A 16,426-nucleotide genomic window follows, 5' to 3' on the forward strand; every position below is an offset into this window, starting at 1 on the left:
TATTTAGATGATCATTTAATTATTTTGATTATTTATATATAAATTTTTATTTGAATTAACTTAAAATAAAAAAAATTATTTTTAATTATGATACAAGTTAGACAATGTCAATAGGTCCTTAATCAACTCGATCTAAATTTAAGCAATTAAGATCAACGGTATCAGGGATGGCGTCTTTCTTGGAAATCACGTCCGTGAAAGGTACGATAGAGGAAGACAACTCTTTCCAATGGTTCTCGAAAAATCCTCGCTTCTCCCAAATATCTTCCTCCATTCTTTGAGCGAATAAAGCGTAGTCTTTTCAAAGGGGTCTTTTGTTCCTATCGTAAAGGTTGTTTCAACTCAATCTAGCGCGACCGTAGAAAAGGGGAGCATTCCTTTTAAATTTTAATAGCTTGCTCTCTGCATACTTTCCTTTATGATTGCCTTTCTTTCGACCTCTGAAAGCCAGTCTTCAACTTGGCCAAGATATTCATTAGATACTTTTTTTTGAATGTCAACTAAGTATCATAAGTAAATTGCTTACGGCTGTGTTGGGAATATAAAGATTTTCCCTCAACTCCTAAGGCATTTTCGGAGACTAGCCATTTTCTACTTTCTTATGTTCAAAAGGTCCTTACTTTATAAGACAAAACAAAAAGTCGATCATAATGCAACGAAAGGAAGGCGCACAGAGCCTTCCCCTTTACAGGAACGCGAGACGATTCACCATTTTTCTTCCGATCTAAATTATGTTTACCGAAATTTCATTCGGGCTGAGACATATCAAGACAATTGAAAAAAGGTTCGACGAAATCAATCCCCATGCCCAGTTATCCTGATCCGAAGTTAAGAAATCGATTTTAGATATATAATTTATTATAAGAAAGAACTGACATAAATTCGAAGGAAACTCGGAAACCCGTAGCACCAACGAAAAATAAAGCGGCAGACTAAGTTAAGCAATAAAGTATCGCCTATAAAGTGAAGATGTTGGGATAAAGAGCAAGAGGCGCAATTATCAGGTAGTTGACTTGAAGCGTCTCAGATCCTCTATTTCCTCACAGGGAGAGGCAAAATAGTAATTTTTTTAAAATATAACTTTTTTTTGCCCTTATTGTGAGGGGAACAAGAGAATCCGTAACATAGGATTTTAATTGAATTCCGGATGGGCAAAACAATTTTTTTTAAATACGACTGTTTTATCCCCACGAGGAATCCGGTTATAATCCTGTTTGAAATTTAACAAAGACTTTTGCGAGCTCTATAAATAAAAGTGAATTGAAAATTTTGAACCAAAAGTTGAGAGGTAAACATATGATAATATAAAAATATTAGGTTAAATTTGTATATTGAAAGAAAATATGGTCAAAATGAAACATATATATTTTTCCTTATCATCATCATAAGTGAAGTAAGGATGTGTGTTAAGAATACTGTGGTTGAAGAAGCAGAAGGCTCAAATTCATCAGAGACCGTAAGTTCAGAGAGAAATGGCGACGGCCTTCCACCATCACCACCTCAAGCCACTCTTATCCGAAAAGCTGCCGGATCAAAGAAATTCCCCTTCTCCAAGATATTACACCACTTCTTCTTCTTCTTCTTCTTCGCTTTCTCTCCTTAGAACCCCTCCTCCTTCATGTAAATATTGTCTACCATCTATATTCAAACAGAAGAATGTTACCTCCAAACGTCGACAGACTTCTCGAATTTCTTGCCAGACTACAGCTGACATGCAATCCAAAGAAGGTTCCGACGTCGAACTCGTTTCCACTGTTGGCCGAGACCGTCTTCTTAAGGTAAATCTTTTAGATACTATAGTGAGTATCAGAGTAAGGTTTCCTCGAGCTATGTTAGATACGCGAAGGACAAAAAAAGATTCATTGGGAATTGCATAATTAAATTGAGCGTATAATCTGTTTCCAAATGAAATCCATTATCAATTGATTTAACAAAGGTCTTGACTTGGATGATGGGTATGCCTACCTGATAACTTGCTTTGGTTTTGCTCAAGAGAGAATGATTCTAACTATCTGCACCTCTTTCCTGGCATGGAAATGTCCCACTTCGGATATTCTCAAGAATTTCTAGATTCTCAAGCATATTTTGAGTTTGATTTACATGTTTTCTTCATTTATGTGAATTGTATCAATTTTCAACAGTTTTGGACTTGCATAAAGTGGTAATGTTTTGGTCTTTATGCAGGTTCCTATATCAAATATAAGAAATTTTTGCATCATTGCACACATTGATCATGGAAAATCAACGCTCGCTGATAAGTTGCTGCAAACGACTGGCACAGTACAACAACGAGATATGAAGGAACAGTTTCTTGACAATATGGATCTGGAGAGAGAAAGGGGTATCACCATTAAACTACAGGTTATATATGCTTGTTTAGTTTAAAAGTTCTTGTGGGACTAAAGTTCTTCAAGATGAGGTTTTGGTACTAGGTTGGTAGCAAATGTAAGCACTTTGCAGGTGGTTGAGCAATCTTTTGTGCTAAACTGGTCCTTACTAGTTCTTCACTCGTTGAAATATTATTGATAATGTGATATTGAGGATGAAAAAATACTTATTTTAGAAAGACCAATATGCTTCAAGTTGGTGGTCTCCTTTTTGTATTGGCATATTGCACAATATCTATTCTTAGTATGTGTTTACCTTACTTAGTCTTCTATTGCAGGCAGCTCGAATGCGCTTTATGTACAACAATGAAGCGTATTGTCTAAATCTTATTGATACTCCAGGACACGTGGATTTCTCATACGAGGTTTGTATATTTTAGCTGTTGATAGGCCATTTATTATTTACTGACTTACTGGTCTCCAGAGGCCATTTTGTCTGTGATTTGCTTTTGCATCTCTCTTTCTGTGCTGAAACAATCTGGTACAGATCAATTTTATATTCTGGATTTTAAAATCTCTTCTCATGCTTAGGTAGGACTTAGGACGATGTAAAATTTGAGAAGAAGTATAAAAACTGAAATTGTATTTTGGAATTGATTTGAACGAGTTACAATGTGAATGGATGTAAAAATAAAATGTAGAAAAATGAAGAATAACTAAAAGTATTCTAGAAGCATTGCTGTTTATAGCTTCTAGAATAACGACAGTTAATGTGTTAAAACTGCTAATTTGTTTTGTAGCAGTTACTTAGTTTATTTGTTATTTCATTTACTTAGAACTACTATATAAAGCAGAAACATTACTGAGCATAATTAAATGACATGCATACAAGTGTTACTGCAAGTTATATATATATATATATTCCAATCACCTTGGGGAGTTTTCATTTGATCTAGGTCTCTCGTTCTCTTGCTGCTTGTGAGGGTGCTCTTCTCGTGGTAGATGCCTCTCAGGTAAAATCTATTGGATTATGTACTGGAGGGTTCTTAGATAATTGGTTGTTGGCATGGTTGAAGTTGATGCTTTGAAGTAGTCATCGATTACAAATTCGTCTGATTGGGATAATTATATGATTTAGGGAGTAGAAGCCCAGACTCTTGCTAATGTTTATTTGGCATTGGAAAGTAACCTAGAGATAATTCCTGTAAGTGCTTACCTCACTTTAAAGCTCAATTTTTCTTCTTTCTCTCTGTTCTGCAGTTAGATGTTTGTACTGTTTCATCATTAAATCGATAACCAGGAGACTTAATAACGGTTGAAGACTCAAATTCATGGCCTTGAGGACATGAGTTCATGTGCTCTACCACTGAACTATGAGTGCATGTTCTTTTTTCTAAAAGTTGACATTTTTCTAAAAAAATAAGCTACCAACTAATGTACTTCATGGATGACAAATAGAATTTGGATGAAATTACTTACAAAAATAGAGTTTGGATCTGAATGTTCATAGGAAGATATGCCAAACTTGGAAAACAACAAAACAGCATGGTTTCTTGATATAAAGCTTGTGTACTAAATATTTTATGAAGATTTCATTGACTTTTAAAGCAATTTGGAGGTTGAGGTTACACATTCCTTGGACATGTGGAATAGGCACAAATTTCTGGAAAGAAATAACTAGTATCTTGATATAGTTCGAATGAGATTTTAACTTGTAACCTAGTTAGAAAGTGAAAGATACCTTGATTTATGGTAAAGAGTAGAATAAAATGGAGGTTGAGAGGAGATTCACATTTGCAAACTTGCAATAGAGAATATTAGGTGAGTGAGGTAAGGAATGAACGATTAAAGAAGAAGATAGAGAGAAAAGTTAATCTTGAGAGAATTCTGGAAATGTAAGTCCCGCCCGCCATCTGTCATAACTAATTTCCCAGCCAAATAACATTGCACTTTTGGTAACAACCATTTTCCCGCCAACATGTAACTGCCCAACCCTTTGGCTAACTGCCTTATTAACAATTATTCATTATGCTGAATTGAAATTTAACTGTTGGCCTTGGTTAAGTCTACCCGTAAGCTTATTCTAGGGTTAGGAAACCTAACCCTAATGATCTCTCGTATCATATCTCCAAAGTGTAAAATTCAGAAGAGGTTGTTTGATAATGATTAGTAACTTTACGGCTAGCATATAATTGTTTCTCATGCTGTTTCACTTCATATCTGGAACCATTGAATACCACACTCATAGTAATGAGACAGCATCAGCAGAAGAATAGGATAAAGCATAGTTCAACTGTGGACCAATCTTTATGCTAGAATCGTAGTAATATTTGAAGGAAACAGATAGTGCTGGTAGATATAGCTGTGTAGAAATTTGCATTATGGCACTGAATTGAGCTAATGTTGTCATGGTGTCAAGTATATATTATGAACTGTAGTCAATAGGGAAAAGGGTCTCTTGAGTTCGTTGGGGGCAAAGTCCAGAATGACTCAATTTTGATAATTATCTAAGCATTTAAAATTGCCAATGAGATGTTCTAAAGGTGACATGAAATTGTTTAATAGTAATCTTTAGGATATTTTGGAAGTAGTTGAACATGCCTTTTTCCAGTAAAAGTGTTTATTTGACTTTGGAGTATTATATCACTGTTTGTTAACCACTGGCTTTAAAGGGTACTTCCGAGTTCTGAAACAATACTTTGGCTGAGCATATGGCCAAGTTGATTCTGGCTGGAAACTGATTTAACATTTCTGCTGCAGGTCCTAAATAAAATAGATTTACCAGGTGCTGACCCAACTCGCGTGGCACAGGAAATTGAAGAGGTTAGTGAGAACGGTCCACCCATAACTCTTAACTAAAGGGGCCAAGCATTATGAATATATTGATGCTTTAATTCTCTTTTACCCCTACTTACTGAACCTACAGTTGGCACATACCTATGGATGAATGACTGTATTTACATGATTTTTTCTAGTGTTATTGATTGGTTGAAAACAGTTCTGGTGTAAATACGATACTCTTAATTTTTAATCTCTGTTGTGTATAAAGCTGTTTTGAGTTTTCCATCCAAAATGTCACTAACTATTGTACACTTAAAAGATTATTGTTGTAAGTGGAAGCATTGTTACTTGTCTTTCCTTTCAATGCAAGGTGCCAATTATTAGGTCCCATCACAAATATTTTCATTCTTTTGTAGCTAGAGAGTAGAACTCTATTTTTTTTCCAAAGCCTTCATAAATTACCAGGCATTTCAATTGTTACCTTCCTCTTTCTGCAGATTGTTGGCTTAGATTGTAGTAATGCAATTCACTGCTCAGCTAAGGTTAGTTGCTTATGCTCATCATAAGTGTTGGAACATTATGATGAAGTCTTTGAGTTTCGTTACCCTATTTCTTTTTCTCTCAATGAAGTGGAATTATGATGTTCAACTATAGGCGTATGTTCTCCTGTAGGAGGGCATAGGTATTGCTGAAATTTTGAATGCAATCGTTGAAAAGATCCCTCCGCCTAAGGAAACTGCAGATAAACCTTTGAGGGCTCTAATATTTGATAGGTACTCACTTATGTACTTCAGCTGAAGCATATAAGAATGAATTCCATATTTCTGGCTACTTCTTTACATAGTAGTTTCCTTATTGCAAATAATTATTTCTACTCTTTGCATGATAATTGTTGCTATGAAAATGAGAGATAATTTTGACCGGAAATCATAGTTTAGATATGGAGATCATTTGTTATTATTTGAAATAAACTGCTTGTTTTCACTTTTTCTTTGCTCTATGATTTCCATTAATCAAAAGCCTTTCAAATGTCTAATAATCCGTAAACGAATTATCTTAAAGGTGACGATGTAGAATGAATCTGCTCCCTCAAAAAGAACATCATAAATGTGAGATGTGCTAGTGCCACATACATAATTACGTACCCATAAAATAATCCCTAACATATAAGTGTTTCTACATATCCTGTATTCATGTAGTTCCATGCTATAGGTTCTTCCGTGAGGGTGATTGAGTGAGCATTCCATATCTGATGGAAATGGGAGAATTGACTTATTGGTTAAAGGTCTGGACGAATTATCTTAAAGGTGACGATGTAGAATGAAGCTACTGTTTTTAATGGTCTTAGGAGCAAGTAAAGTCAATAAATGGATCAATGATAGGAAAGACATCAATTGGAGTAGTTAGGGTCAGGTTATATGTGGTGAGGTTTTGTGTTGTACCATTGATGTATTTTATTGTCTTTTCTTATATGTGCATTATCACAATTTTGCTCTAATTTATCTTAATTCTCCAGCTACTATGACCCATATAGAGGTGTCATTGTGTATTTCCGAGTCATTGATGGGCGGATAAAGAAGGGCGACAAGATCGTCTTTATGGCTAGTCGAAAGGTGAACTGCTATCATCATTCATTAAATGTCTTTCCTTCAAGAGAAGAGTCTAGAACTTTGACATGCTTAAAATATTTAACGTCAAACCCAGGCACCAATTTTTGTCTTGCCGAATATGCAATCAATATGGTAAAAAGGAAGTCACCTTATAAATTCCATTGCCTTGGTTTCAAGCTTTCTTGATCCAGTGTTCTAGTTCTTCGTGTGCTCTTTAATGCTTACATTTTTAGATTGTTTTTGTTTTTCTCCCTCACCCTTCCTTTGGGATGATATCGTTCCTTCACTGAAATTGATCAATATAATCTGTGAATGCAGGAATATTATGTTGATGAAATTGGAGTGTTGTCTCCTAATCAGATGCAACTCAAAGAATTATATGCTGGCGAGGTAGAGTCTTACCCTAAAGAGGATTTTACTGTAATATTTTAAAGGATCCTTAGGTAATATTCTATTGATTCAATGTTGATTGTTGAATGGTGGCTGATAAATGATAGCACTTGTTTTGTAACTTTCCCTTTAACTCATCGCCCTATCTTTATTTATTTTAAATTTAATTACCATAAAATATCGCGAAATGCAATTTAAAAGTACAAGCCATATCTTTAGTTTTTTTCCTAGTTCATGTAATTATTATCTTTCTTTTTATGCTTTTGGTTGTATGTATATGCTATGTAGCTACTATTCATTTGCACATTGTTGGCCCACGGCTTCTTCCCTTTTTCAACTTTATATATTGCATTATTTAAGTTCCACTTTTTTCTATTATGATGAATTTCACAATTAACTTCTCATAGAGCGTATTATAATTTTTGATAATTTTTCTACTGTCATTGTTATCCTGTGGTTTCTTAGAATTCCTACAGTTGGAAGTTCATACTAAATTTGTCTACTTATATGCATGAAGAAAAGGACAAAGAAACTTTGTCCAACTAAATTAAGTTTTTATTTATAAGAAATAGTTTTTTATCTGATAAAAAATTCTCTGTTATTCACTTCGTATTTTCCAAACAGATGCCTTGTTTTTTAGAATAATGTATTCCTTACAGGTTGGGTACCTTTCCGCTTCCATAAGATCTGTTGCAGATGCGAGGGTAGGGGATACTGTCACACTATATAGCAAACCTGCTGAAAAGTCGTTACCCGGATATAAAGAAGCCACTCCAATGGTCTTCTGTGGTTTATTTCCTATCGATGCAGACCAGTATGGATCTTTATTGTAACACGTATATGGTTTTCTTGCCATCTATGTTGTATATTTTGGGATCTGATGTTTCGTTTGCATTATTACTCTTGATTGTTTTAGATTTCCTGAGTTACGAGATGCACTGGAGAAGCTGCAACTTAATGATGCTGCATTGAAGGTAAGTATGATTTTTTTTTTTCAGATTAGTTAATTAAGGTGTTTAAAAGCTCAGTTCAGTTTGATTGTGTTATGACATTAATGACTAACATATTTACTTTTGGCTATTCATTTTGCAGTTTGAGCCTGAAACTTCAAGTGCCATGGGTTTTGGGTTTAGATGTGGCTTCTTGGGACTTCTGCATATGGAAATTGTTCAGGTTTGCATGCTCCTCTTTATTTTCTGGATGATATATTCACTGCAATAAAACACCTTATTTTTTCATGTGGGTTTGTTTGTTTTGAGTTTTACAGGAAAGACTTGAGAGAGAATATAATTTGACACTCATTACTACAGCTCCTAGTGTTGTATACCGGGTGAACTGTTCAAACGGTGACACTGTAATTTCTGCTTAAACCTTAACTCTTTGTATGTCCTTTACTGGGATTTATTTCTTCCTATGTCTTAAATCAAGTCCCTTTCTTGCTCTTATTGGTTTGATGATTCATTTTTGCGGGTCTAGGTTGAGTGCTCAAATCCATCTGCACTTCCAGAACAGGCGGAAAGGAAGTCTATTGAGGAGCCTTATGTGAAAGTGTGTGATTTTTTTTTTGTCAAATATCTTTAATGAAAGCTCCAAAAGTGTAATAGTTGTATTTCCTTGGGCTGTTTGTGAACAGATTGAGTTGCTAACTCCAAAGGAATATATTGGTCCACTTATGGAGCTTGCTCAAGAACGACGTGGCGAATTCAAAGAGATGAAATTTATAACTGAGATTAGAGCATCAATTCTTTACGAGTTACCTCTTGCAGAGGTAATCTTATGCAAACTTCATTTCGTTGTTGAGAGAATATAATATTTCTTCCTTTTTTATATATATTTTTGCTTCTGTGGTAGTTCAAACAAGATTTTCATATGCAGATGGTAGGAGATTTTTTTGATCAATTGAAGTCACGGAGTAAAGGTTACGCCAGTATGGAGTACTCGTTTCTGGGGTAGGTCTAAACAAATTATTTGTATTAAAGGCTCAATTGATGTTCATCTGAGAAGATTGCTTTATTAGTAGCCTAATGCCTGTTATTGTTTGGATTTATATGTTGAAGCTGTAGCTCCACCTTTATACTTTCATCCATTAGGGACTATTTAATTATATAGAAGAACTTCATTAAAAAAACTACTATCTGCAAAGCTCGCTCCAATAGTATAAATACAACAACAAACAAAAACTAGAAAATAACACGTGAAAAAATATACCCGCGTGTTTTCCCAAATTCGATGGGGGCGGACAAACCCTCATTGAAGACACAATTGTTTCTTTCCAACTAGATATTCCATTTAATGACGAGAACATCCATTTAGGGATATTACTAGTCTAAGAATTCACATTCAGAGATTAATTCGTTTTAAACCCCTTGTATATACACACAGGTACAGGGAAAGCAACTTAATAAAACTTGATATTCAGATCAATGGAGATCCTGTGGAACCTTTGTCAACAATTGTCCACAAAGATAAGGTAATCTATAAAATTATCTGTTCTGTATTCAGTTTTTTTTCTTCAATTAGATACAATATAAGAAATATATGGAAACTATTGCATCAATATCCTTATTAATTTCTTAATGGTTAAGAATTTTAGAAAAAAAAATCGTTCTGTTATTTTGACTGTTGTACGCAATCTGGTTGTATTTGGGTAGTTATGCAGTCCAATAGTAGCAACTTCACATTACCGTCCATTCTTGTTTATATGATTTGCTTGTAGCTGGATATTTAAATGTAATGGCTAGAATTGAATGGAAGAACAAAGTGCCATGATCTGAAGTTCTCTCCCTCATTAAGAGTTATAGTTTTTCACTTCTCATATAATTGTTTTGCTTCTCATATTGAGATTATTTTAAACTTAATTTTCTGATTTTGTATAGTTTAGCATGTTTGGAAGCTGGTAAATTTATATGTTTTTATTGTTATCATTGAGTTTGTAAAAATAAAAAATTTCCTAGTTCGCTGCTATTAACTTTATTTTGAATGCAAAGATGTTCTTCACTGAGAAAGCATCATCATCTTTATTTTGAATGACAAATAACTTTGTACATGACAAGTTGTTTTCAAACAAGAAGCTGCTTCTCTTTCAGCCTCCAAATCGGATAAATGTTCTAATTGACAAAGTTTTGAAACTGATATGAACCGCCGCCATTCAGGCATATGGTGTAGGGAGGGCTTTGACTCAGAAGCTAAAAGAGCTTATTCCCAGGCAAATGTTCAAAGTGCCTATCCAGGTAAATTTACATGCTATAGATTGGTTATTTCCTTCAATTCTAAAACACTCGGTCGGTTATATCTTCGTTTCCTGCATATTCTGATTTGTTCAGTTATTATTATGTTCTTAATCATTGACAGGCATGCATAGGAAGTAAAGTCATAGCTAGTGAAGCCTTGTCTGCAATAAGGAAAGACGTTCTAGCCAAATGCTATGGTAAGATTGAGGAATGTTTGTTAATCTGAAATACCAGAAAACATCGCAAAACAAAATGAAAGTTGATGACATTTATCCTATTATGTCGAAGTCTCAATCTCGTTTTTACTTATTCTGTAGGTGGAGACATAACAAGGAAAAAGAAACTGTTGAGGAAACAAGTAAAGAAGCTTTCTTTAACTTCTTATTTTAGCACTTTCAAAATGTTTCGATTTGATGTTTTTCTAATAAAAAATTCTCTTCAGGCTGAAGGAAAGAAGCGAATGAAGTCAATTGGTAAAGTCGATGTCCCTCAAGAAGCTTTCATGGCTGTATTAAAGCTAGAAAAAGAGGTGTTGTAAGCATTATATCTGAACTGGTATTGTTATTTTTATTGCGGAAATCTTTCGCAATTCTTTGAAAAGAAATGCGTTATTCTTTCCTTCAAAATATCTGATGTATGAAATTGGCGTGTATCTATTCTTGCTTCGACTAATGTTGTCCCAAAACTGTGAGAATTCGATGAGCAATATAATGTTTTTCTTCTCCACTTGTTCTTCCTTTTAAACTGTCAATCCTAGTAAGTCTATTAATGGTCCACACAGATGTAGAAGATTATGCGAAACCTGCTTCTTCAGGTGGAACCCTAGGTTGATGAATTTATCTGAATGCTACAAAGTTTTTTATAATTTTTTTATGTAGTTCGTGTGTGAAAACTCATGATCACGAGAACATGAGTTATTGTGTTCTACTGCTGCTACGAGTCTCCAAGAATGCATAAAAAAGATATTAGGTTTGCATCTCCATAGATCATTTGAAACTTGACTTTAGATGCTTTGTAGATAAAATGTAGATATCAACCAATCAAATTACTTAAATCTGCCAAATATATATTTGAAATCATGATGTTTCTGAACAATACAATATCAGAAAGCTGAAAGACAGAACACATTAGAGAAAAGCCTTTATTAAAATTTACACCAATCCAAAAACTAACCTGTCTTGGAATGAGGCCTATACACCTTTAAGAAAAAGAAAGAAAAAAAATAAAATCCTAGTGCTTGGAAATCGACTTCTTTCTTCCCATTTATATTTTTCTATAAGGAAAGTAGAAGTAAAAAAAAGAGAAATGGCTATTTATGAATTATGCTCGGTTCCAATTGCAAAGATTTTCCCATATATTGGTGTTCATGTTGAAAGAATACAACCCCATCTCCTTGATCTTCCACATACACCTCTTCCTGCACCTCCTCTGATCTCGATCAGCCTCATACGCATGGCAGGACCCCGTAACCATCGGCTGTCCCCACTGCAAGTCGCACCAAAAGAGTGTCGTGTCCCAAATGTTGTTGCGAAATGTCCACTCGTAAGTTCCATTGTACACAATTTGGTGCACTCCTAAATCGTTGTCCTTTGATTTGCAATGAACCGTTAAGTCATTACCAGATGCCAATTCATTTGTCAGATAAACGTGAACCTTCTCCAACAGAATACCCGAGACCACCTTGGTTTGGCCGCAACCAAACAAGACCATGATCGCGACAACAAGAACAATTGCCCATGTGGCTCTCGGCTTCATTTCATTTTGACTCATTTTCTCTTTAGTGACTATGAACCTCTTTGTGAACTTGTGTGTATAAAACACAACTAGCTATATATAAATCAATTAATGGGTGACATTCATAATCATAATATCTGAAGAATCCTTAATTTCCTAAAGAAATTGGGATAATTATAAGAATATATGAGAGTATATTATAGTTTTGATTTGAAGTTAATTAGATATTTAAAACTTATCATAATTAAACGTGTGCTTATAATGTTGTTGATTTTATGAGTATGTATATTATTTAATTCATTAACAAAATTATTGTTTTGTGTGTGAATGAAATAAGTTGGATATCAAATATAATAATGTATCTGATTCTCTGAAATAAATCACCACATTATTTAAAGAAAGAATCACATTTTGTACAAAATGAAAATATGTATATCTTTTAGAAACTACATGATTAACCAGACTTTTAAACCATTTCTTAAAATAAATTGATGATTTTTCTAATATTCAACAACTATAGTTACAAATTTATTGAAAAGTGTTTAAATAAATTGAGAAAAGAATAATCAGATTTGTAATGTCTTAGGCCTCTTCTCATGAATACAAATCTTTATCAGTTTGACCCAAAATTTGGTTTATGATACTAATTATCTAAATAATTTATTATATAAATATTTTACAATCTCAAAATATGTTTTTAAAAAATTATCCAATCCTAAAATAAACAAACTCATTAATATTAAATTTTGATTCATATGAATTATTTCAATGTTTTTTTTAAAGGGTTGACTTTTGTCCTAAAAAAAAATTTAGAGAACACTCGCTAACAAAATAAAATTAATACCAACATTAATAAACTAAATATACTAAAATAACTTTATTTTATTTATTAACATTTTAAAATATGTCATGGGTTTTTTCCACTTAAAACGTTTTAACTTAAATCTTAAGTTAAAATAAATATTATGGTTATGAGTCGTATTAACCTCCGTTATTAAAAAAATATTAACATTTTAAAATATTAATTTCTTTTAATTAACTTATCCAAATATCTCCTTTTTACCTCCAATAAGTCCTTTTAAATCCCTATTTAAGAACATTTACTAGTAGTGACTGTAATTTTTATACACTGTCATGTATATATCATCCTTTTTCTAGTACTGTTTGACATTAAGGTTATAGAACATAATCAATCTTGGCATGTTAATTTAACCATAGAGCATGTTTTTTCTCATCTTATCATGTTAATTTGACCAAACAGCTTGAATTTTCTCATTGGTTTTAACTTTTAAACATATGTTGAGCTTAAGGTGGGAGACAAAGACAACATCATACATATGCTTTTTCAAACTCAAATTTAAAGATTTAACAACAAAAACAGATAAAAGATCTCTGAACATTTATTAAGATACCATGGAGAGTTTGTTTTAGTGCTCATATCTAAACAACTATTTAAATCAATTGAGAAGAGCAAATGCCATGAATAATAGAATGTATTGTTACAATACAAACTCAACATACCCAGGTATGAATCCTCGAACAAATCAGAATCATCTGCTTGTATGTTACATCCAAGTTCGCTAAAGTCGAGCCGAATCAGTCTCATACTTGCTGTATTCATAAAAATCAAGTAATTTTGGCGATACCAAATGACAAAAAAAAATCTAACCATCTTTCAAGTCAGAACTCTGTTATAATCATTCTGTTGTTGGCCAACATCCTTGTCAGATTCATGAGATGTCGAATCAATAACCTTCACAGGATCGCACTCATTATTGTCTGTTGCATCGCAAAAATGCGATCCAACAACTTCACAGGATGGTGCATAACAAAGGGATTCGTCCACAACCGAATGATACTCGCTATTTTCTGCATAACATAGCGATTCTGTATGATCAACCTCCATTCCTGTCAGATACAACTGGGAATGGTCCTCTTCTGCCAAGGCATTGTATTGTTGATCATCGTTATCATTTTTTCGTTTACGTTTTCCAATTCCTTTCCTTCTTACCCTCTCCTTCCCCCTTATTCTCTTGTTCCCAAGTTCGTTCTCCGACTTGACCAAACATATGGACGCCGCAGCTCCAACCTGGTCAGTCAAACGCTCTTGAGCTATGTACCTGATTCTTGTAATAGACTGAATTTGCTCTTCATCCATCCCATGAGTGTTAATTGTATCTGCTAAATGAGCAATCTCCCTCAATGCAGAATCCTGCCACACCAGATTGAATTAATCTATAACCAATTTTTAGAAAATGTAAAAGTTTATTATTCGAATTTTTTTACCATTTTATGGAATTCCGATGAAATAGGAACAGGCCGCCCAACAACCCTTCTCGTGATTCTCATGTACCATGACATGTATTCACTTTCATCTGCATCATCAACGCCTTCCACTAAATGAAGCCTTCGATCCGACCATTCGTTAAGTTCCAATTCCATTTTACCCGACAAGTTTACTCCCCCGTCGACTCCTCTGGTTTTCCTCTCCCATCGTGTAACTTCTCTGGGTATCGGTTGAGGCATATCAAATTGCCTTAAGCAACGGTCAGGGAGATGCCTTTCGGCCTTGTCAAAACATATTAACATTGTCCTTGATCTCCCAATGATCATAATATTCTTAATTTCTTCTGGAACAATGGTGAGATTAAGGTTTCTGTAAGGACACCATTCAACCTGTACGTTAAAACGAGATTATTAGCAATATTAATCCTTTTCTAAATGATAAATGCAAAGATCAATGAATCGAAATGGTACTTACATCGGAAGCGCTTAGACAGTCAAACGCTTTACGATAGAAGGCTACATCACGGTTTGCTATTGGACTACTTTGTTTGCCTTTCCATCTAAGTACGAATGGAAAACAATGGTGCAACGGGTCATGGTTAAGCTTCGGCCTTCCAACATTTAAGTGATAGTAACTCCAACACTACAAAAAGAAAATGATAACAAGACATAAGAGAGAATTCATCTACATTTTTTCTTTAAAGATGGATAAAACTCATTTCATTGATCCATTTAATCGTGAAGATCGCAACCATGGTAAAAACCCATAAAAAACAGTTCAATTCAAGTTATCAGGATTACATTAAAAAAAAGAAAAAACCTGAAGCAATGTTAAGCAGCCACTAACGGTGCTCTGAGAATTAAGAGAGGCGTTTCCAAGTGCTCTATACAAGAAAGACAAAGCAGCTGCACCCCAAGCATATTTTCCAGCTTCATCGAAATTCTCAAACAATGGCAGGTACATAACGGGTACTTTATTACCAGTAGTAGTGGAAAATATCGTACTACCAACAAGGTAAAGAAGGTATGCACGTGTATATCGTTCAACATCTTCGAAATTTGCATCCTCTGGACAATGAGAGAATGTCTCTTTAAGCCAACTAAGTTTCACCATACCACCACTTGTATAACCAGAGTCCGGTGCTTTTCCTAGATATTTAACACATACTGCTTCGCAAGCTGTGTAAGTAACTCCTATTACCGGTTCACCATCAATGGCTAGTCCAATCAAGAAAGCAACATCTTCAAGAGTCACAGTCATTTCCCCAACCGTGAAATGAAAAGTGTTTGTTTCTCTCCTCCATCTCTCAACTAATGCCGATATTAGAGGATTATCTAAACTAATAGCTGGAATTAGCCTCAAATAGCCAAACCCTGCCTTCTTTACCAACTCAACCTGTTTCTCAGTGAGCTTCCATTGGTTAAGCTTTGAAGTGTGTTCATGACATCTAAGTGCACCTCGCTCCTGTTATCATACCATCATTAGTTTTCAGATGATAATCAAGAGTATATAACATATCTATGATTGAAACTGCACCTGCCCATCCCATACTGCAGATGAAACATGTTTATCCTGATCGTATAATACAGAATCATCAAGAGGGCCTGAACTGGTAGTAGAGTAGTAGTCCACCATTACTACAGTTAAACATTGTAAAACTCTAAGAAGAATGCACGAAAAAGATTATACAGTTGAATAACACCTGTAATCACTAACCTAGGAGATGATATTAGCTAGTGGGATTGCAAACTGTTGTAGAGTTAATCACTTCTATGACATTGTGACTCCCATACTTTGCCCTTTTTCTTCTTCTTCTTCCTGTTTTCGTAAATGAAGGATTAAACTGCTCCAGACCAAACTCTCCTCTCAGAGAGAAAGAGACAGACAGGAATCCAAGTCCTCAGGTTTACCTGTAAAATTCCATACAAAAATTCATCTGACAGATAGCACAAATCAAACAAATTACGGAAAGATTGAGTATTTTGTTGAATACCAATTTACCCAATTCATAAATCTATCTAATCGAAACAAATTAACGATAAATACACTCGTGCGCAAACTGGAAGA

At 34.3% G+C, this 16,426-nt stretch overlaps 3 protein-coding genes across 3 annotated transcripts; 1 reads left to right on the forward strand and 2 right to left on the reverse strand.

Moving 5' to 3' along the window:
- Window positions 1-1,417: 1,417 nt before the first annotated feature.
- LOC124919085 (translation factor GUF1 homolog, chloroplastic) lies at window positions 1,418-11,064 on the forward strand. Its single transcript, XM_047459225.1, has 22 exons — window positions 1,418-1,778; window positions 2,185-2,361; window positions 2,666-2,752; window positions 3,284-3,340; window positions 3,466-3,531; window positions 5,088-5,150; window positions 5,606-5,650; window positions 5,781-5,881; window positions 6,625-6,721; window positions 7,037-7,108; window positions 7,768-7,922; window positions 8,025-8,082; window positions 8,201-8,281; window positions 8,376-8,462; window positions 8,585-8,656; window positions 8,742-8,876; window positions 8,984-9,057; window positions 9,491-9,578; window positions 10,261-10,338; window positions 10,460-10,535; window positions 10,656-10,696; window positions 10,781-11,064. The coding sequence occupies exons 1-22, from the start codon at window positions 1,473-1,475 to the stop codon at window positions 10,874-10,876; spliced, it is 2,112 nt and encodes a 703-aa protein (XP_047315181.1). The 5' UTR covers window positions 1,418-1,472; the 3' UTR covers window positions 10,877-11,064.
- A 594-nt stretch (window positions 11,065-11,658) lies between these two features.
- LOC124921949 (self-incompatibility protein S1-like) lies at window positions 11,659-12,108 on the reverse strand. Its single transcript, XM_047462659.1, has one exon. It carries the CDS (start codon window positions 12,106-12,108, stop codon window positions 11,659-11,661), a length of 450 nt encoding a protein of 149 aa, XP_047318615.1.
- Window positions 12,109-13,452: 1,344 nt separating this feature from the next.
- LOC124921104 (protein MAIN-LIKE 2-like) lies at window positions 13,453-16,056 on the reverse strand. Its single transcript, XM_047461720.1, has 5 exons — window positions 15,896-16,056; window positions 15,179-15,823; window positions 14,834-15,001; window positions 14,359-14,748; window positions 13,453-14,284 (listed from the first exon to the last, which is right to left on the reverse strand). The coding sequence occupies exons 1-5, from the start codon at window positions 15,992-15,994 to the stop codon at window positions 13,748-13,750; spliced, it is 1,839 nt and encodes a 612-aa protein (XP_047317676.1). The 5' UTR covers window positions 15,995-16,056; the 3' UTR covers window positions 13,453-13,747.
- Window positions 16,057-16,426: the final 370 nt, after the last annotated feature.

The sequence above is a fragment of the Impatiens glandulifera genome, chromosome 1, assembly GCF_907164915.1.
Source record: "Impatiens glandulifera chromosome 1, dImpGla2.1, whole genome shotgun sequence".
Classification (NCBI taxonomy): Eukaryota; Viridiplantae; Streptophyta; class Magnoliopsida; order Ericales; family Balsaminaceae; genus Impatiens; species Impatiens glandulifera.

What these genes read in the sequence shown, in the direction of transcription:
- LOC124919085 (XM_047459225.1), top strand. Translation starts at nt 1,473, where the DNA reads ATGGCGACGGCCTTCCACCATCACCACCTCAAGCCACTCTTATCCGAA. An exon ending in TCGTGGTAGATGCCTCTCAG is followed by an intron (nt 3,341 to 3,465) that starts GTAAAATCTATT and finishes TATATGATTTAG; the next exon opens with GGAGTAGAAGCCCAGACTCT. An exon ending in AGGGCTCTAATATTTGATAG is followed by an intron (nt 5,882 to 6,624) that starts GTACTCACTTAT and finishes TTAATTCTCCAG; the next exon opens with CTACTATGACCCATATAGAG.
- LOC124921949 (XM_047462659.1), bottom strand. Translation starts at nt 12,108, where the DNA reads ATGAGTCAAAATGAAATGAAGCCGAGAGCCACATGGGCAATTGTTCTT.
- LOC124921104 (XM_047461720.1), bottom strand. Translation starts at nt 15,994, where the DNA reads ATGGTGGACTACTACTCTACTACCAGTTCAGGCCCTCTTGATGATTCT. An exon ending in ACTGTCTAAGCGCTTCCGAT is followed by an intron (nt 14,749 to 14,833) that starts GTAAGTACCATT and finishes TTTAACGTACAG; the next exon opens with GTTGAATGGTGTCCTTACAG. An exon ending in CATCGGAATTCCATAAAATG is followed by an intron (nt 14,285 to 14,358) that starts GTAAAAAAATTC and finishes CTGGTGTGGCAG; the next exon opens with GATTCTGCATTGAGGGAGAT.